At 61.4% G+C, this 21,437-nt stretch overlaps 1 protein-coding gene across 1 annotated transcript; it reads left to right on the plus strand.

Moving 5' to 3' along the window:
• Positions 1-3,413: 3,413 nt before the first annotated feature.
• Positions 3,414-19,052, plus strand: PPP1R9B (protein phosphatase 1 regulatory subunit 9B). Its single transcript, XM_049635857.1, has 10 exons — positions 3,414-5,382; positions 9,160-9,292; positions 10,571-10,691; positions 12,604-12,708; positions 13,991-14,126; positions 14,752-14,904; positions 15,027-15,080; positions 16,559-16,788; positions 17,157-17,253; positions 17,441-19,052. Exons 1-10 carry the CDS (start codon positions 4,000-4,002, stop codon positions 17,492-17,494), a joined length of 2,466 nt encoding a protein of 821 aa, XP_049491814.1. The 5' UTR covers positions 3,414-3,999; the 3' UTR covers positions 17,495-19,052.
• The last annotated feature ends 2,385 nt before the right edge of the window (positions 19,053-21,437 follow it).

Below are 21,437 nucleotides of genomic sequence, written 5' to 3' on the forward strand. Positions count from 1 at the left end.
TGCTGGAGCCCCTGGCAGAGGAGGACAAATGAACGGGAGTGATTGGGGCGGGGACTACTGGCTCCCCACAAAATGGTTGAAGGGCAGGGTCTAGGTCGGCCTCTGCTCAGATGACTGTGGCCACAGAAACACAACGTTCACAGGCTGAGTCTCAAGGCCCCAGGGCTGGGAAGAGAAGTCAGCCTTGGCGCCCAGCCCAGGCCTGAGCCCAGGGCACTGAGGGCTTGGGACTTATCACAGATCTCCTTGCCTTCATCACCCGTGACACCTGGTGTTTAAAACTGGCCAGCCTCGAGGAACAGTCTCAGGGGGCCCTCATCAGATCTGGGGCTAGGTGGAAAATGGGGAGGGGCTCTCTCAGAAGGGTCAAGGGCAGATGATCTCTCCCTGTAGAAGCCCCCAGCCTTTTGATCAAGAACCCGGAAAGGCATCTCCTTCCCCACATACCCTACTTTCTGTGTTCCAGCTACTTTATTCTGTTTATCTTCTCAGAGCAGAGACACCGAGTGACTTTCCCAAGGTCACACAGTTAGCAAGTGAAAGAGCCCCGATTTGATCTCTGACAGCCTAGCTCCTGGGTCAGCTTTGGGAACCGCCTCACCCTCTCTTCCAGCGCAAGGTGAAGAAGGAACTTCCATTTATAAACATTTTTTTGGTAATGTTTATTTATTTTTTTTGGGGGGGGGCAGAGGCAGAGAGTGGGAGACACAGACAACGAAGCAGGCTCCAGGCTCTGAGGTGTCAGCACAGAGCCCGACGTGGGGCTCGAGCTCATGAACCAGCGAGATCATGACCTGAGCCGAACTTCCACTTAAAGACCACAAGACAACTTGGCCATCAAGGCCTTCTCCACACAGGACTACAGAAAGAATGATTAAATTACCCTGGGGTGTGGGGTGCTGATCCGAAGGAGAGAGGTGAGGATTCACGGTGACAGGATGGAAATTAGGTTTAAATCTTTCCATTTGGATGGTAACCCTTCCAAAAGTACCCTCACTGCAGGGGGGATTACTGCTCCAGACAGGCAGGGAGGGGGATGGAAGAGATTATACCCCATTCCCCACCGGTCTAGCCTAATCTCACAGGCCAGCCGGCTTGGTGCCTGACCCCAGGGAAGGAGTGATGGTAAAGCATTTACTGCTCCTTAAAAGCTTCTTCGGGAATTCTGGCTGGGGGTGTCGCTGAGCTAACCAGGAGCCCATGAAATAATAATCCCGCTCATTAGCCTCAGCCTTCCAAGCTCTGGGCTGACTCCACCCGCCTGCATCCCAAAGCACTTAAAAGGGTTTCACCCTTGGAAGTCTCAGGACAGGGAGATCCAAGCACCTCGGTAATCCAGTTTGCCCCCCATGCTGCTGCTGCTGGAGGTGTTGGGGGTCCCAGGGTCACTGGTCCTGACTGCTGGTTCTCAGCTCCTCCTCCCACCCTTAGAAGCCAACTTCCCCACCTGGCCAGAAGCGTGGGCCCAGACCCCTTGGGCTGGGACCAGTTAAGATGACTCACCAAAGGGTGTGGGAGATTCTGGGCAGAACACCCAGGGGCCTGCGCCCTCCTCCAGTCCACACAAGAGTTTCTGGGGACACTGTCCAAACTTCCATCCCCTCAGCTAGGTGAGATTTCTGTCTCACCCAACTTCTACAGAGGGGTCGGGGGACCTTCGAGGGGAGGCGGGATTCCAGCTCCAGACTGGAACTTGGAAACCCAAGTCCCAAAGCTTGTTCTTTAAAGAGGTCTTCTAAAAAGGGCTAGGAGGGAGGGGAAATTGAGGATGGTTTCTTCAGCCTGTCCCATCCCAAAGTGTAAAATTGCCGGCGGGGGGGGGGGGGGGGGGGGGGGGGGAGAGGAGGGGGGGAAAGGGCAGAAAGCAACCCCGGGCAGCTGGGCAAAGGAGGCAGGTGTCCCTGGAAAGCCTGAGGTCTGGGTTCATTTCCGGTTCCTGCTTGGAGCCCAAATCTTCCCTCTCCCTTAGCCTCTGGATCCAGTCCTGTGGTTCCTGGCCCCTCCCTGTCCCAATATTCAGGATTCCCAGGCAGCTTCCCACACCCCATCCCCCATGCTCCTTTGCACGTGTTAACCGGCTTATATCCCCGCAAAACCCACACACACCCCTACAGTGGAGGGGTGGGAGGATCCCCTACAACAGCCCTTCTAGGCGAGCTGGAGAGAGAGTGGGAGATTGGGAAGAAGAGGAAGAGGATGGAAGAGAAGAGGGCGGGGGAGGAGGCAGAGACCGCAGGAAGGCCTTAGATGCAGGAAGCAGCTGGGAGTGGGGGGAGGCTTTGTGCCTGAGTCGTTCCCTGGGTCCTAGGGTCCACACTGTTCAGCATTTTCTGGGATCTGTGGAGTGAGGCAGCGCATCTGGACCTGTCATGGTCTATTGGGTGGACATTTACTCCCAGCCCTGGCAGCTGGGGATGCGTAAAGGGCAACCCAGGCTCCTTGTTGTATATGTGGGGTTGGGGAGAGCATCAGAACAACTTTCTGGGTTGCCGGGACAGGGGATGTGCAGATCACTACCATCTTTCTCCCTGCCTCCCTAACACACACTTGCACACAGTGGCCAGGATCCTTTAGATCAGAGACCCAAGCTAGACCTCTCACTGCTGAAACTTTGGCCCCAGGCCTCCAGAATTCCTCCTCCCAAACTCCTTCTTGTTTGAGAGGCAAGAGTGCCCTAGCAGGGGCTTGAAGACACGGATTCCACCCCCTCTCTTGCAGCCTGGGTGCTGGGCAGGCTGACACCCCTTTCAGACTTCCAAAGGGCAAAGGCCAGCTTTGGGCTGCCACCTGGGCCATGAGGACCATTTCCTTTCTCCTTTCCTCCTCCACCACAAAGCCAGCAACACTGGACCCAGCTTTCACACCTGAGAGAGCGCAAACGGTTCTACACGAGAATTTGTGAAAATGCAGATTCCTGCGCCGGCCTCTGAGATTCTGTTTCACAAAGTTTGGAGGAGGGCCCAGAAATCTGAATTTAAAAAAAAGAAAAAATTTAAGTGCCCATAGATTTTGATGCTGATGGTCTTGAACCATACTGGGGAACTCCAAATACCATGAAGGATCCTTTGCCCCGCCCCACTAATCTCCCCTCACGTTTGGAATGGAGAGGGGACCGCACAGAGACCACTGGGGCTGGTTTGCCTCCCCGCACCCAATATTTGGTGGGGTTGTGCTTCTGAGGGTCGTGCTAAGCCGCAATCAGAGGTTGGGATGGAAGGGCCGGAGAGGACAGGCCGAGAACTGGGGTCAGCGTCAGGCGGTCGGCGAGGGACCGGCAGGGGAGGGGATACGTTCGGGAGGAGGGGAAGGGGAGGGCTCACAGACTCCGGCCCCGGAAATCCGATCCCTTTAGGACCCAGAGGTGCCAGTCCCCCAGCGGCGGCGGCGAGAAGGGCAGCCGCTCGGTCTCGGGCAGCCGCCGCTCGGGCAGAGCCAGAGAAAGACCGAGGCTCGGGGCGCGGGGGGGAGGGAGGGAGGGAGGGTGGCGCGGCGGCGGAGCGGCCCGGGCCGGCCGAGCAGCCATGGGCGCCGGGGTGCCGGGCCCCCCGAGAGCCGAGGCCCCCGGCCGGGGTGGGGGACGCCCGGGCTGCCAGCCCCGCTGACACCGCCTCGGACGATGTGAGCCGGCGCCTCCGCCGCTGCTTCGCGGGCAGGGCGCGCGGTCCCACCGGCCCCGGCCGCCGCTTTTCTAATTTGGGTGGGGGCGACCGTAGCAGGCCGCTCTCTCGGGCTTTGAAAGAGGGGCTGGCTGTCTGTGGCAGCTGGATTGGGGGAGGCGACCCACACAGGGCGCTCGGAGATTTTTTTTTTCCTTTTTTTTTTTTTTTTTCTTCAAGCGGGGTTAACTGTTTTTGGCAGCTTGGTTTGGGGGGAGCCTAAAAAAGGCCTTCCGGGGTTTCTTTTCTCGGGGGGGAGGGGGGCGGTGGTCCCGACTTGGCCAGCCGCCTGTTGGAGGGGGGGAGCGGGAAGCGAGGGGATGCGCCCCCGTCTCCCCCCACCATGATGAAGACGGAGCCGCGGGGGCCCGGGGGTCCCCTCCGGAGCGCCTCCCCGCACCGCAGCGCCTACGAGGCGGGCATCCAGGCGCTGAAGCCGCCGGACGCGCCCGGGCCCGACGAGGCACCCAAGGCGGCCCACCACAAGAAATATGGCTCCAACGTCCACCGCATCAAAAGTATGTTCCTGCAGATGGGCACGACGGCGGGGCCGCCGGGCGAGGCGGGCGGCGGCGCGGGCCCCACCGAGGCCCCGCGGGCGCCCGAGCGCGGCGTGCGCCTGTCGCTGCCGCGGGCCAGCAGCCTGAACGAGAACGTGGACCACAGCGCCCTGCTCAAGCTGGGCACCAGCGTGTCGGAGCGCGTGAGCCGCTTCGACTCCAAGCCCGCGCCCTCGGCGCAGCCCGCGCCGCCGCCGCACCCGCCGTCCCGGCTGCAGGAGACGCGGAAGCTGTTCGAACGGAGCGTCCCGGCGGCCGCGGGCGGCGACAAGGAGGCCGTGGCGCGGCGGCTGCTGAGGCAGGAGCGCGCCGGCCTGCAGGACCGGAAGCTGGACGTCGTGGTGCGCTTCAACGGCAGCACCGAGGCGCTGGACAAGCTGGACGCCGACGCCGTGTCGCCGACGGTCAGCCAGCTCAGCGCCGTTTTCGAGAAGGCCGACTCGAGGACCGGCCTCCACCGTGGGCCCGGGCTCCCCAGGGCCGCGGCCGCCGGGGTTCCCCAGGTCAACTCGAAGCTGGTCAGTAAGCGGTCCCGGGTGTTCCAGCAGCCGCCGCCGCCGCCGCCGCCCGCCCCGTCGGGGGATGCACCGGCCGAGAAGGAACGCGGCCCTGGAGGGCAGCAGCCTCCGCAGCACCGAGTGGCCCCTGCCCGGCCGCCCCCCAAGCCCCGGGAGGTGCGCAAGATTAAGCCCGTGGAGGTGGAGGAGAGCGGGGAGTCGGAGGCCGAGGCGGCGCCCGGGGAGGTGATTCAGGCGGAGGTGACGGTCCACGCGGCCCTGGAGAATGGCAGCACCTTGGCAACCACAGCCAGCCCCGCGCCCGAGGAGCAGAAGAAGGCCCAGGCGGCCCCGGAGGAGGCCGCGGCGACCGTGGCTGCGCCTGAAAGAGGGGTGGGCAACGGCCGGGCCCCGGACGTGGCCCCCGAGGAGGCGGATGAGTCCAAGAAGGAGGACTTCTCGGAGGCAGACTTGGTGGACGTGAGCGCCTACAGTGGGCTGGGGGAGGACTCTGGGGGCAGTGCCCTGGAGGAGGACGACGAAGAAGACGAGGAGGATGGGGAGCCCCCTTACGAGCCCGAGTCGGGGTGCGTGGAGATCCCGGGGCTCTCGGAAGAAGAGGACCCGGCCCCGAGCCGGAAGATCCATTTCAGCACGGCGCCCATCCAAGTAAGTGAGCCCCCCTCCCGCCCCCGCGCCGCCCCTGCCACGTGCACGCCGTCGCCCCCGCCTCGCCAAGCCGGGTTTGGCAGGCTGAGTCAGCCCCTGCCACCCAGCCCCCTTCCCAGAAGTTACCACCCTGAGGGGGGCGTGGGGGAGTTCCAGCTGTTTGTCAGAGGGGCACGATTTTCAGGCCTGAGACAGGGCGGCCTGCCCCGACCTGCCCTCAGGTTCCTCTGCCTGCTACCTCGCCCAGGCTCCGCCGCACCCGCATCCTGGGACACCTGCTTTCCCTTCCTCTCCCAGACACGCTTCCTCCGGAGGCTGCCTGAGGCTGGGACTTGGGTGGTGGGGAGGTGTGCGTCTGTGTGTGTGTCCTCAGGAGACCCTCCCCACATCGGTCCTTACTCCACTCTGGGCGGGAGAGGTGGGGGGAGCTTAGAAACACCCCCCCACCCCCACTTTTCCCCTATAGAGGAGGGAGGAGCCAAGAACTTCCTAAAACGAAGGTGTAGGGGACCGCAGCCCTTCATCCTGTCTGTAGCCCCCACCCCAAGTTTGCAGAAGTGAAAGAGGGAAGCAGGTCTATGAGGGTGAGCTGGGCCGGGCCCATGTGACTGGGGGTGGGGGAAAGGCCTGGCGCTGGGGCCCTGTTTCCTGGGGTCGGTGCTGGGCCATCTGGGGAGGTGGAGGTGTTGGGCTCCACAGGGAGCAGGCACCTTGCCTGGCCCATGAGGGGGCTGGGCCTTGGACTGGGGACGAAGAGAGGGGGTGGGGCTGGGAAAGCCCCCAGGATGCCTGGCAGCTGCCCACATGCCTTTGCTCTTGGCTGCTCAGTAGGACAGACTCTCATGGCCTTGGCAAACTCCCAGTGCTCTTGCCACATTCTTTGGGTGCCCTAAAAGAGGGATGGAAGCTGCCCCTTTTGGGGGGTCTCAGTCCACCCCCACCCCCCCACGTCCCCACCATCGCTCTTGGTGATTGGTTTGTGGCTTGTGCCAGTGCCCTGAGCTCCTCAGAACAGTGCTGACGGGGTCTGGGTAGGGGGACATCCCTGGGAAGAATTAAGAGTCCCAGGTCACCACCCCCCACTTCCTGCCACCCTCCAATCTTGGCTAGCACATCCAGTCTAGATGGCCCTTTCTCACCACCCCAGGCTCAGCTGTGCCCAGCACCAGGTCTGCTGCAGGGGGGTGTCCGGGCCCCTGGACTCTCCTAGGCCTGGACCCTGCCTTTACCCCTCCCCTGCCAAACCCTCATCTGTTTGCTTGAAGTTTCCATAACTGCTCTTGGACACTGAAGCTGCCCAGGTTCCCTCCCACCCCTCCTAACGACGGCTGCCCCTCTCCCACCTCCCCGCTCCCACCCCAGCGGAGGCCTGAAAGGTGCCACTCCAGCCACGCCATCCCTCCCCCATCTGGGGCTGCGACCTTACGTGTCCTTTCCCAGCCCTCCCCCTCCTGAGGGCGACAGGATCCTGGATGGTCTGGAAGGAAGATTATGGTGTTTCTTGGGACCCGAGGAGGAGGTGGGGACCACGGAGGGAGTCAGGACCCTCCCATCCCCAACCAGTTCTCTGAGTGGCCTGATCCCTTCAGAGGTGGAGTTTGGTTTTTCAGTCCTGGGCCTCTGACTGTCTATATTTGACACCTTACCCTGATTTTTGGGTAAAAAATAGCGCATGATTTGGAGCAGTGTTTCCCGACTCCCTGGTGACCGTCGCTCGCAGGAGTGTGGGAGCCAGTGGTCTGTGGCGCTGCCTTGGTATGTGTGACTTTTGACCTTGCTGGGGATTTCCTCCTCCCCACCCTGGGCAGTGGGTCCCTGTTTTTCCCCTTTCCCTGCCCCCACTCTGCATTGACACTGATTGGAGGGTCTTGTGTCCTACCGATGACCCGGTTGTTGCCTCTACGGAGGCTTCTGCTGAGGACAGAGAGCCCGATTCCACATGGTCGGTTGGGGGCGGGGGACTGGGCCTTCTGATAGGCTCAGCACATCGTGGTGGGCATCGTGAGAGGGGGCCTGGGGCCTGGGGTGAGGGTCAAGGGACTCGTGCAAAAGTGGGCCAAAGCCGATTTGCGAGGCCCCGGGGGCATGAGTGCAACGGGGACAAAGTCACAGGTGACCCACCTGCCAGGGCCCACCGGGTGGAGTCTCATCCTGCCCGGCCACTGGCCAACCCGAGTGACCTTAGCGGCAGACCTGGCATCTTATTCTATCTGCAGACTGGGTGGCCCCTCCCTCCAGGGGGCTTGGAGGCCAGCGGCCAGATGTCAGGGGGCCACTGCACAATTGACGATGAGCTTTAAGGGCCTGAGCTCGAGTTTCTCTGATGCAGCGAAATCGAGGGGAGTGAGTTAAGTGACCACATAGGCCCCTCCCAGCTGCACTTCTAATCCTATGAAACCCCACTGTGGGAGCGAGGCTCCGGTGGGGAGTGGAGGATGACACCAAGCGAGCCCGAACAAAGGCTGGGACACAAGTCTACTGCCCGCCAGGGTGCCCCTGGGCCTGCTCCTGGAGGAGAGAGGGCCCCGGCAGGGGCCTCGGGGGACACGGTGCTCCACTCCAGCTGCTCAGGCCTCAGGCCCAGCCGTCGGATAGAGCTGCTCCCACCCTTCCTCGCCCCCGCTTAGCTCCAAGTGGTGCCAACCTGTCGCTGCAGGCAACGAAGCATGAACGCGTCATGGTACCCCAAATGGTGCTCATTAACCTCCCACTGGGGATACCCCCGCCTGGACCCAGAATTAGGCACTCCCACAGAGCCCCTGCCCTAGCTTCTCTGTTCTCTGGGGGAGGGTCAGAATTCTCCTTCTCACAGAGAGCCACAGGAAGGAGACAGCAGAGGGTACAGGGGCCGACAAGGTAGGGCTGGCCTTGGGGCCTCCCTGCAGGCTGGGCTCACTGTGGACCACGTCAGAGGGGCTGCTGCCTGCCCGGGCTCCTTGCTGTCACCAGGACCCCGAGCCTCTGGCCTGGGCCTCCTAGTGCACTGGGGATAAGGGGCACGCCTCAGAGCTGCTTCTCTGGAGGGAAACTGAGGCCTGGCCATGCAGGCAAGGCCACGTGGGCCTGGCGTTCTTCCCCTCACCCTCCCTACCTCCCGTCACCTGAGGGGCACCTCAAGTAGAGTGCTGGCCTTTCTCCGTGGGGCTGGGGTGATCCTGCCTGCCTCCCTCCCCCACCCCAGCCTCAACTTCAAGTTCAGGTCAGCTGGGGCCTGGGGGCCTGGGTGCCTCTCTGTCCCATTCTCTCCTCCTCCCTCCCCTCTCCCTGCGTCTCACACCCGCTCCCCCCTCTCTCCCCATCTGGCATCCTCCCGGATCTTCTCCATTCTTACTCCCTTCCTCCGCTTCCCCTCTGCTCCTGCTCAGCCTGTTCTTTCGACTCTCCCGGACTCTCCCGCCGCTGTCTGTGTCTGCCCCTGTCTGGGTCTCTGGGTCCTCCTGTGTCTCTTTCTGCCCCAGTCTGTTGGTCTGCCTCTGACCTGGACACCTGGCTTCCTGAGTCTGACGGTTTCTCCAGGGTTGCCCTTCCTTTCCTTCCACAGCAGCCATGCTCATGCCCAGCTGGGGCTGCAGGAGAGAGTGACGGTGTGGATGGGGCGACGACATCCCTTTGTCTCTCGCCCCGTGGACTGAAGCGCTAGCAGGCCCTTCCCTCCGAGCTGGGGTCATCTTGGGGCTGGGGGAGGCCTGGAGCAGGCCAACGGGTGGCCTCAGCCGGCCCTGGCGGCCTCTCCGCACCAGCTCTGCCCTTGCCCTCTGACGAGCGGCCCCTCTGCAGGTGTTTAGTACCTACTCCAACGAGGACTACGACCGGCGCAACGAGGACGTGGATCCCATGGCCGCCTCCGCTGAGTACGAGCTAGAGAAGCGGGTAGAGAGGCTGGAGCTGTTCCCTGTGGAGCTGGAGAAGGGTGAGACACGGCCCCGGGGTGGGGGTGGGGGGGTCTCTCCTCTGGCGCCAGCTCTGCCCTGGGCCCTGGCGTGGGGTGGGGGGGGGTGCTTCCTTGGGGACTTTGGTGTCTACCCTGCCTGGGCCCCTGCCAGCGCCCCCAGCCACACGGACTCCATTGCGGCCAGAGCTCCCACCACCGACCCTGTCCTGCCCCACTCTGTGCTCACTCAGCCCAGCTGCCAGGTCCCCGGGGGGCGCTGGGGGCTGGGCTCTGGGCTCTGTGTGGGCCTCTCGCTGGTGGGAAGCCAGCACTGATGGGACACTCCCAGCCAACTGTGTCCTCACAGGCTGTCATGGGTGCTGGGCAGGGATGGGAGGGGCCGCCGTAACAGCATGTAGGCTCAGGTCAGTGGGGTCCCCGAGGAAGGAATGCTTGCATTGAGTTCTGAAGGTGGAGGTGGTGGGGTGGGGGGGTGGAACTCAGGAGAGGTTGTGGGAAAGAGAAAAGAGAGACTCGGCTAGATTTTGATCACGAGGGCAAGGGGGGTATGTGGGGCCTCGTAGACCACGTGGAGGACAGGTGGTCCCCGTGGATGGACCGGGAAACCGTGGCAGGGCATGGGAAAGGTATTTTAGAAAGACCACCGCAGGCTGTGCTGTGGGGAGAAGGGTCATAAGTGGATGGGGAGAGACCACAGTGGTGTGGACCAGACGATGGCTGTGTGGGAATTGGGTGCACTGGAGAGATCCTTGCGAGGCAGAATCTGCAGGATCTGGAGGCTATTTGGCCCGGGCTGAGGCCGTGATGGGGGAGGGAGGAATCCAGGTGACTCCCAGGCCCCAGGAGGGAGTGGCAGACGGGAAGAGCCTGTTTGTGGGGGAAGATAAGAGTTTGGATGTCAGAGGCCCGTGAGACAGGAGGGGGGGCAGCTGCGCCCATCCCTCTGCACCCCTCATCTGCGTGCAGAGTCGTCTCTGGCCCACCCCCCGGGCCACCCTCGGCCTGCCCTGCTGCCCAGTGGTTCTTGGGGGTGGAGAGCACAGAGCAGGGAGTGACCCACGAGCCTCCTGGTTGGCTTGACAAAGAGAGGGGAGAGAACGGTGTCCCTTCCCCAGTTGCGGACATCCCCTGAGTGCGGGGCCTGCTGCTCGAGGTCGGGCTGTGCCCTGGGGTGAGGTTGGAGATTGGGGTGGGGGGGACATCTCTCTCTCTCTGTCCCCCTGCAAGCCCTGGCTGGAACGCCTCACCCCACCCCCACCTCCCAACACCAGCCTCTCACGACTTTTTGCTCCACAGACTCTGAGGGCCTGGGCATCAGCATCATCGGTATGGGGGCCGGGGCGGACATGGGCCTGGAGAAGCTGGGCATCTTCGTGAAGACCGTGACCGAGGGTGGTGCAGCCCATCGGGACGGCAGGTACCGCCTCCCCCTCCCCCACTGGCTGCCAGCCGCGGGGCGGGCCACTGTCTGTGTGGGGCTCAGGTATTCCTGGAGCCTTATCGTGCTCGGTGCTGGTCCAGGGGGTACAGCGCCGAACACAACTGATGGGACCCCTGCCCTCAAGGCACTTACATTCTTTGGAGGGGGGCTGCGCGGAGGCATCGCACGTCCTGGCTTTCGGTGTGTGTTGGGCTGCGGTAGGGAGAGCACAGGCGTGGAGGTTGTGTTCCTGGCGGAGACCTCTGAGCTTTTTGATTTTCACTTAGCAAATACCGAGTCTCTGGCTCTGTGGGCGGGGCTGGAGCCAGCCCTGGGGAGTCAGTGATGAGGGCCTTGCCCTCAAGAAGCATGTGGTATGTTGAGGCAGACGGGCATCCAAGTGGACGCACAGAAACCACGGGAAAAGTAGCACAGGGGTGCCACGAAGGCATCAAAAGGAGGACTTGTTCTCTCTGGCTCGCAGGGAAGGCTTCCTGGAGGAAGTGACGCTGGAGCTGAGACCTGAAGGATGAGCAGGAGTTAGCCAGGCTGAGGGAGTAGAATGTGCGGCAGGTTCCAGGAAGGGGACTGAAAGCAGGCGGGTGTGGCGGGAGCATAGCAAGCAAGGGGGATCCAGGTGCGTGGTGTGGCTAGAAAGACTGGTGGGCCGTGCCTGGAGGGGAGACGCTCCTTGTGTGCGTGCGTGTGCATGTGTGCGCATGGGTGCTCTGCTTGGCGTCTGAGGCTGGAGGGGTCAGAAGGTTCAGGGAGGACCTCCTGGAGCCCCAGACGGCCCAGTGACCCCACTGTGGGCCCCTCCACTGTGTGTGTGTATCGCAGGGGGGAAGTGGGACGGGCTTTAGGGCGTCCCCGGGGTTGTCGGAAGTTGGAGGTTGATAATCAGGGGTGCCTTGTGGTGGTACCTCCCAACCCGGACCCCCTCGGTGTGACAGAGGTGAATGGGTGTCCCTGTGAGGGCCGGGTGACTTGGGGTCATGTTGCTGGAGCTTGGGTTGCCTCATTCAGGGTGCTGCTGCCTGCTGTGGCCCTGGGGGCTCGGGGGGCAGACAAAAGGAAGGTGACGGCCTCCGCCCTTTCCCTTACCCCCTCATTTGAATTTCCAGAGCCTTCCCTGGTGGTGGTGATGTGGGAAGTGTGCGCCCATGTTGAGAGTGTGGCCACACCTGGGGCGTGCGGGGGTGAGCTCTTCACAATAGGCCATTTCCTCCATTTCCGCATAGGAGGCCGGGGAGAAGGCCTGGAGCTTGCAGGGAGGTGGGAGTGGAGGAAGGAGGTGGCCAAGGGTCCCGCCAGTCCCTTCGTCCCCCTCGGCAGGCTGGGCCGGACACCCCGGTCTCTCTCCTTGTGCCGAGAAGCAGGGCCCCTCGTGCCACACTGAGAACGTGGTGGGGGCTGTGTCCCCGTATGAGGGTGCCGTGAGCCTACGGGCCAGCACGTGAGCGCCGCAGTTTGCTCCACTACGTGGGTCCCGGGCATTTGGGAGCCACTCGGCAGACCCGGGTCTGTAGACGTGGACTTAGAAGCGGACCGTGTGTCGCCTGTGCTTTGGGCCCCCGCCGGCGTCCATGGTGGTAACGAACTCTGGATGCTCTATACCCGCTCTGTCGGGTGTGACGGAGGAGGGACAGGGGTGTGATTGTCGCAGGACGTGTGCCTGCCACCACTCCTGGTCCTGCGTGCCCGTGTCTGCTTTGCCTGCCTGGGTCTCCCTGCCCGCTGGTGAGTCTGGGGCGATACGGGATGCTCTGGCCTCATGCGTTTTATCCAAGTAGACAAAGTACCAGGGCCCAGCGGGGACTGAGCCTCGAGTTTTGGATGGGAGGGGGACCGCCTCTACCTCAGCTCCGGTTCCCCGGTGACCCCCGCTGACCAGTGTGGCCTCTCCCAGGATCCAAGTGAATGATCTCCTTGTGGAGGTGGATGGCACGAGTCTGGTGGGAGTGACCCAGAGCTTTGCAGCCTCCGTGCTCCGGAACACCAAGGGTCGAGTGCGGTAAGGGCCCGGAGCAGGGGGGGCTGGGTGGGGGTGGGGTGGGAGCAGACAGGAGGTTTGGCCTTCATCCCGGCACTCAGCCCACCTGGCCGTACCCAGGTAAGGTCTGGGCAGCCCCCGTTATTTTTTTTTTTTTTTTGAATTAAAGTTTATTTTTATTTATTTTGAGAGCGAGAGAGCAAGCGGGGGAGGGACAGAGAGAAAGAATCCCAAGCAGGCTCTGCCCTGTCCGTGCAGAGCCCGACGCAGGGCTCCAACTCACGGACCCTGAGATCGTGACCTGAGCCGACTCCAAGAGTCAGATGATTAACCGACCGACCGAGCCACTGGGCGGCTCACCACACAGAGGAGCTTTCATAGCCTCCCTCCCCGGAGGAATTGCTGTGCCCGTATCCCTACCCTACACCTGCCGTCCTCTCCCAAGCCCCTGAGTACTGCTGGCCACCCGCACAGACTTCAAGGCCCATGGCCCGCTGCACCTCCAAACTGGCCTCTTGGACTTATTCTTCCCCTGCTTGTCCGTGACTAACTCACCAAAGAACCAAGATGTGCAGGGAGAATGCCATCCAAATTGGGAGTCTCCCCCACCAGGCACCTACCGCATCCTTCTCTCTCACCCACTGTGTAATCCTGGCCGACTCTCCTCCCCGGGCCTGTCGGTGAAGGGAGCTGGGCTAGGAGCTCCTTACGTCCCTCTCTGGCATAACATTCAGGGACCACTCCCTGCCCCCTCCAAGAGGGGCACTGCCCCCAGGAAAGGGTGGTGGACAGAAACAGGATGTGGGTGGCCACGGAGAGGAGGGGCTGGTGCCTGGAAGTTCCACTACTTCCTCTCCATCCCAATCTCCACTCGCCATCGTCCCGCCCCTTCCTGAAGCTTGGGGGCTTGGAGCTCACACAAGGCACATCCCCACAGCCCCAGGGCAGGGGAGTGGGGAAGACGGCTGCTGGGATGGGTCAGGGCCCCGATTTCTCCCCCCGGTGGCGGCGGAGGAAGAGCGCCCTGCCCAGGCGGCTTCTGAACTCCTGTCCCCTGCAGCCCAGCAGGGGGTTTGGCTGACATCACCCCTCCCCCAAAACTGGCCAAGAGGGTTAGCGGGCCTTCTGCCTCTCTGGGGAAGGAAACCCAAGAAGGTCCCCCAGCTCCCCCATTCATTATTAACACTCCACGGCCTCTGGACTCAACCCTCTCATTTCACCTCCCTTGGGAGGGTCCGGGGGAGGATGGTGGCATCACCCAGTCGAAGACAGAGGCGAAGGCATGACGCTAGTGCCCCTGCAGATTTATGATTGGCCGGGAGCGGCCAGGCGAGCAGAGTGAGGTGGCCCAGCTAATTCAGCAGACCCTGGAACAGGAGCGATGGCAGCGGGAGATGATGGAGCAGAGATACGCCCAGTACGGGGAGGACGACGAGGAGGTAGGGACTGCTGGCCCGGCCGGTGGCATCATCGCCCCCTGGTGGCTGGATGGAGCATTACAACCATCCTCTGTCCCTGCTTTTCCAGGCCTTGTGAAGAAGGCGGGTGCACACCAGTCCCTATCCTGGGGGAGTCCCCAGACTGAGGGAGGACATGCAGACCCTTCCTTCAAAGAACACTTAGTCTTCTGGAAGGGGTCACACTTTCTGTCTTCAGAGACCCTTCCTGCTCCTACAAGGAAAACACAGTTCCCTCAAAGAGTCCCTACTCTGAGGGGAAGGCATACATAGCCTCTACCCTCAGGGGACCTAATCTAAGGAAGGAGAAGGGGCTCCAGACCTCAGGGGACCCGTGGCATGAAGGGAAAAGCACAGGCTGTTTCTTCAGGGGTCCCAGTCTTACAGGGGAACTACCTGGGCCTTCAGGGGACTCCCCAGGCTGCTGGGGGCAGACGCAAACCACGCCCACTGGCGTAGCCCCAGTCTGATGGGGGAGGCATGAACCACACCCCCGGGTAGCCCCCCAGTCTGACTTGGGCAGACCGTTGCCAGTCTAAGCCCCGCTCATCAGAGCTGAGGGAAGCCAGGGTGGACAGGGTGTGCAGTCGCCTCTCTCCCTTCGCAGACAGGAGAATATGCCACCGACGAGGATGAGGAGCTGAGCCCCACGTTCCCAGGGGGCGAGATGGCCATCGAGGTGTTCGAGCTGGCGGAAAACGAGGACGCCTTGTCCCCCGTGGACATGGAGCCCGAGAAGCTGGTGCACAAGTTCAAGGAGGTGGGAAGAGGAGGGGGGGGGGCGGTCCCTGGGCTGGTGGCGGGCAAAGGCAGGCCATTATCCCTCCCAACAGCACGGCCAACTCCAGCCGGAGCTGAGCGTCTGCCTCTCTGCCCCCACAGCTCCAGATCAAGCACGCTGTGACTGAGGCAGAGATCCAGCAGCTAAAAAGGAAGGTAAGAGCATGGCAGGGGGAGTGGGGTCAATCACCGAGATCTCTAGGGACGCCCACTCGGTGTGGACATCGAGACACTGGACTCGGGCTTCACGTGACCGTATACGCAGGTGCGTCAACCTGCATAGGTACACCCTCGGCATCCGTCTGCCGAGACACAGAGGCACGACCCTCCCTCGGGAAGAGGGTCACAGGACGCGTGCATTCTCGCAGAGGGGCTGATGTTGGAGGCTGGCAAGCCAATTAGAGGCCCTGGTGGTGTCCTTGGGGGCGTGGTGACCAGGGCTGCCCAGAGTGCCGGCAGAGGATATGGATAGGAAGGACGGGTTGGGGCTTCATTTCTGAGGTGGAGATGATGGGCCACACCCCATGCAGAGCATGAAAGCGAGTCAAAGGTCTGTTCGTGCTTTCAATCTGTAAAAGCCTATAAGGCACCTTCTAAGTGCCCAGCACTGTTCCGGTCCCCGTGGTGGGCAGAAGCAGATTTGATGCCTGCCCTTGTGCACAGTGACGTCTGTGTCCTTACCAACTGACACGGGGCTCTGTAGGAGGAGAGTACAGGGGTGCCGAGCACCTAGAGCAGGGGAACCTGATCCAGCCCGAGTGTGTGTAGGGGGGGGTGGGTGCGGGGGGCAGAGCTGTTGGAGGGAATCACAGGAGACTTCTCTGGGGAAGTGACACACTGAGCAGAGAGCCGACGAGTAAGCTAGGGGGAGATAATGGGGCAAGGGGGAGGGGAGGGGGGGGGGGGGGCATTCTAGGCACAGGGAACGGCACTGGCGAGGGCCCTGTGGCAAGAGGGAATGTGGCAAGTCTGAGGATCTCCAAGAAGGCCCATGCGGCTGGGGTACGGACAGCAGGTGGCGTTTGCCACCAGCAAGGCTGGAGGGGGAGGCAGGGGCTTGAGGCTGAGCGCTGGAGTGGCAGTGAGACCGCGGAAAGGAGGACTAGATTTGTGCGGGTGGGGTGACTGTGAGAAGCGGGAGACAAGGTGGCAGAGGAGCCGGGACTGTTCAGGAAGCCACTGAAGCAGGGACTGGTCAGCAGGGCCAGAGCTGTGGAGGGGACAGAGGGCAATGGCGACCCTCACCTGCCCTGCTCTTTTACACCTACCCTCTTCCTGTGGCCCTGTGAGCTTGGCAAGGCAGGAAGCAGTCCCATTTCACAGATGGGAGGCCGGAGGCTTAAGACAGAAGTTGCCTTGCCACAGGTCATAGAGCTGGTCAGTGACTGACCCGGGCCTCTGGCCCGCGAGGCGCGTGCACGGCGCAGGGGCCCTGGTTGGGGGCTCTGAGGCTGAGCTCCCGCCTCTCCCCACTCCAGGCTCTGGTTCTCAGGCTGGGCCAAGGAGAGTTACTAGTTGGGGGGCAGCGGGCTCCACACCTGCAGGCATCCTCCAGGGACTGGCCCCGGGGCCAGGATGGGGGCGCTCCTCGGCTGCCTCTGGCCCGCGCCAATCCATGGCTGCTCCTTCCTCAGCTACAGAGCCTGGAGCAGGAGAAGGGGCGGTGGCGGGTGGAGAAGGCCCAGCTGGAGCAGAGCGTGGAGGAGAACAAGGAGCGCATGGAGAAGCTGGAGGGCTACTGGGGGGAGGCCCAGAGCCTGTGCCAGGCTGTGGACGAGCACCTGCGGGAGACCCAGGCCCAGTACCAGGCCCTGGAGCGCAAGTACAGCAAGGCCAAACGCCTCATCAAAGACTACCAGCAGAAGTACGTGGCCGGGGCACTAGGAGCAGGGGGTGGGGGTGGGGGGCAGGTCCTGGCCCAGGGTGGACTGAGAGAGGCCTCTGGTGGTAGAACCTCCCCACCGCCACCTGAGTAGAGAGGCAAAGAGCACAGAAGTTGGAGGGCGCCCTGGTGAGGGTGCCTGAGCCCAGGATGACTGGCCACCGGGGCCAGCACAGGCCCCAGAAGCTTTGGAAAGACCTGGGGCCTCCCGACCTAAGAACAGGGGGAGAGAGAGAGAGAGCGAGAGCTGCTCAGGTGGGGCTAAGGACAGGGCTGAGGGCCCTGAGACTCCTTGGATGGCAGTCAGACCACACACCCTCACCCATGGGCTGCCCCCTGCTGACCCCTAGGGAGATCGAGTTCCTGAAAAAGGAGACCGCACAGCGCCGGGTTCTGGAAGAGTCAGAGCTGGCTAGGAAGGAGGAAATGGACAAGCTCCTGGACAAGGTAGGCCCAGGGGTGCGCTGGGGGAGGGGACAGCAGGTAGACCCCTCCTCTCAGGCTCCCTGTAGATCCTGGAGGGAGACAGAGAGAGTCGTGTTGCTGGCTCGGGGTCCTGCCACCACCAGGGTGGGCAGAGGGGCAGGGCCTGTGCCTGGTATCAGGCCTGACCCCTCTCCCTTTTGTTTGCCAGATCTCAGAACTGGAAGGGAACCTGCAATCACTGAGGAATTCCAACTCTACTTAACAGGAATCACTCCTTGACGGGACAATAATTAATCCCCTCCCATTGTCCTCCCTTCCCTGTCCTCAATACTTCACCCCGCCCCCTACCAGCCTGGGGACAGGTGCCCCGACTCCCCCACCCTCCACCCCACCTCCCCCAGCTTCAGGGACCAGAGGGCCTGGGCAGACAGAGGTGGCTGGAAGAACGGCCTCCTGCTCGCCCTGCGGGGCTGAGGCACGGAGGCCCAGGGATGCGAGGGTTTGGCCTGGGTGGTGGATGGACACAAGGACCTGCAGACCATACTGCCAGACTTTACAACCTCCAGCCTTTGTCTCTGGACTGGAATGGGGCTGGGGGCTCTCCCAGCATCTCACCACCTGGAGGCTGCTCCCTGCCCACGGGGCTCCTACGTGGCCCCTGGGCCTCTTGACTTGAGATTCTACCTTCTTGGCCCCTTTCCCCATCCCCCATCATTGTGCTGTCTCTGTTGCATTCTGACCCTCCTGCTGGGAGGGGTTGCCTCCACGCCTCCTCCTCCCATCCTGGTCCCTCCTCCCAGGAGGGACAGAGTCCACCCTGGAGCCTGGAGGCTGGGACTGGGCCTGCACTGATTTCTCATGCATCCTTCGGGAAAAGGGGAGAGTCCAGGACACCTGGTCCCCAGCTCCCCCTTCCCTGGGGCAGCAGCCCTCAATTTTTCCTTGTGCCTCCCGACCCCCAGGTGCCAAATAGCCATAACCTCCTCCTGGAACTGTTCTGTGGCCTCTCTGGGCTCCGAGTTTCCTGGCCGAGCCTGGGAATACCGGGGAGGAGAGGTCAGTTTAGGGGGCCTGGCTGCAGCTTAGGCAAGGCAAACATTTCCCACCCACCCACCAGAGAGCCAGGCCCTGCCCTGCCCAGGGCCACACCTGGAAGCCTTGTACTAACATCGCAAATTCCGCCTCGCTCCACCCACGCCCACAGTTTTCCAATGTTTTGACCGGAGGGCAAAATTTTACTACTACTCATCTTTTTGGAGACCAGGGCTGCCCTGCTGGCAGCCTGCTTTCTAAGTGAAATCCACTCCGTTTCCCCACTCTAACCCCAAATTGGGGATTGGACCAAGGGAGGTGAGACCCACCCCCACCCCCACCCCCAGGTCCCCTCCCCTTTTCAGGATCCACCTCTCATTCTGCCTCTTCCTCATGCCCCTGCCCCAGACTGGATTTTTGTTCATTTTTTAAAAACAGACAACCCCCATCACATCCGTTTGGGCTTCTCGACCCCTGTAAATAGACCACGCCATCGATCAGTATTTCTCGCCCCCCACCCCCCACCCCTTGCCCCCAGACGTGCCCCTACCCCCTGAAAGAGCTGGCTGTCTCAGTGCCCAGACCTACGCACTTCTCCTTCGCCCCGGCAGATGGAGTGGGCGGGGCCGCGGGGCGCTTCCGGTTTCTCCAACCGGCAGCGCCCCCGCCCCGCCCCCCCGCAGGACTGCGTCTCTGTATATAATATATATATGTATGTATTGTTCCCGGTTTTGTACGGACCATGCCCTCTGTCAAGTCGCCCCCATAAAAGCAGCCCCCAGAGCCTCGCTGACTGGTATCTTGTTTCGTGGGGGAGGGACAGGGTTGTCGGTCTGTGCCCCGTGGTCCCCTCTTACCCGTGCTGCCTCTGACCGTGAGGCTCCTTCTACAGAGATCCCATATATTCCCGCTTCCAGCAAATTCCTTGTCACCATTTCCTCCATCGGCACCCATACATTTTTACCCATTTCTCCTGGTCAGGCCTGGGGTTTCCAGAGAGTTCCTTAGGCCTATCGCATTTCCTCTTTTTAGGAGCCTTCTGAGTTCAGAGAATGGGTTAGATATGATATGGTCAGGCGAGGCGCAGGTCCCTCCCCTGAGAAGTCTAACCTGCTGGGGATACCCAGTCCCTACTCTCACAAGGCACCTTACCTGAGGTACCTGAAGGATCAAAGGTTTCCTAGAGGTGGGAGGGGACATGGCAGAGCAGTTTTGTCCCCCCGGGTGCTAGAAAATTTAAGTCGTTCTAGCCCCCAGCTCTGTGCCAACGTGTCTGATTGCTATAGAATGGGTCTGGCAGTCCAGATACCAGGGTTCTAGGATGAGATTTGGTGAGGTCCCAGAGAGTGGAGAGAGCAGGGGGGGAGTAGGGCCAAGGCTGGGGTAGTCCCCAACACCAGCCTTAGCCTTGCTGTGGGCGCTGGTGCATGTATATGTGAGAGAACAGAAGCACGAGGCACTTGTGCTCAGTGGCCTGGCCCCCAAGGGGATTCTCATGTTCCCCTTTGCCTGAAGGAATGAAGTCCCAACATCAGGGCCCTTTAAGGTCACTTTGATGGGTCCCTGACAACACCCAAGATGACTGACCTCTACCAGAACCCCTGATGGCAGTCAGCACCTGAGGCAGGCACTCCCTTGTGGAGGGTTTTGTCACACAAGTCTCATGTCAAGCCAAATTCTGGCTTCCCACTCCTTCCTCTCAAAAATCCTAGTTCTACACTTCAGGACCATAGAGCACCCATCCAGCCTGCCACCCACCTGGAGGGTACTTAGAAACCTGGGGATGGTGACCATGCCTCTCAAGTCATCTTCTCCAGGTAGATCATCCTTGGAGGATCCTTAGAATACTTCCGGGAAGAAAGATCCAGGTGCCCAAATCCCAAGATCAGAGACCACCAGACCACAAGGCCACAGGTCATGGCTCCAGAGATAGAGGTCACTGAGGCCCTGCTCAGGGAACCTAGCCAAGAAATCCCAAGAAGTGAAGTGGCCGGACCAACACGGGTGGGAAGGCAGACATGGGGTTGTGACACCTTCTGCTGGTCTGACTGGGGCTATGTGTATATGGTGGGCTCCCGGTGCCCCCATCTGTCCTGTGCATTGTGTGAGGGTCCTGCACACTGCATGTTCCAAAAGGTGGGCCAAGTGGTTCCCCATGTCTAAGCCTTGAGTGTGTCGTATGGCTGGGGATGTTATGTGTGGCTTTGCTTTGAGTCTCTCAGCCCTAAGGTGTGACATAACCATGACGTATGTCCATGTTTGGGGCTATGTCAAGTGGCTATGGGCAGGCCTATGTGAGGCTTGTTACCACGGCCCTGCTCTATCGCCTGCTTGAGCAGGATGCCACAACCCCAACACTTGCCATAGTGGAGGGAAATCAAACGAAAGGCGTTTTCTGAACTCCCAGAAGGTTAGGCATCACTAGAAACAGGGCTCCTTCCAGGTCCTATGGCCTAGCAGACACCCTCTCCCACAGAACCCGCACCCCTCAACACTGGTGTTCCACACCCATGATGTCCCCACTCCCTACAGGGCCTATGTAATCAGCCCCTCACTCCACCCTATCACCCAGACCTCACCAGATGCCTGAAAATCATGTCCTCTTGAAAGATCCCAGACTCAGCCCTGTAGGGTGTCACCCAGAGTCTCCAGCCCCCTCCTCCGCTCCCCACAGTCTAGCCAACACTCCATGCCTGCCAGCAGATTCCAAAGACAGACCCAGAGATCCCTAAAATGCCCACAGATTTCCTAGGACAACTTCAGCCTTAAGGCTTATTAATTCTGTCCTCACCCACAACCCTCAGGCCATCCGAGCTCAACATGCCATTTCCCACAGCCCCTCAGAGACCTGTGACTACAGATACTCCAGCCGGCCATTGGAGAACTCTATCCCTACAGGCTGCACAGTTCCCCCTTGAGCTCCGGACCCCCTATTTGCTCTGGAAGAGGCCACTTTCATTCTTCAAAGTCTCTGTTTCCCCCCTCTTAAAACGGGGGTAATAGAAACAACTACCTCATGGGTTTATTGTAAGGGTGACATTAACTATCAGGGAAAAACGTGCTTAGTACAGCGCCCGGCTCCTACGCCATCACAGTATGGTAGCTAGCTGTTGACTATTACGCTATTTCTCCCCCCCCCCCCCCCCCCCCCCCCCCCCGCCCCCCCCCCCCCC

Source organism: Panthera uncia, chromosome E1 (assembly GCF_023721935.1).
Source record: "Panthera uncia isolate 11264 chromosome E1, Puncia_PCG_1.0, whole genome shotgun sequence".
NCBI lineage: Eukaryota > Metazoa > Chordata > Mammalia > Carnivora > Felidae > Panthera > Panthera uncia.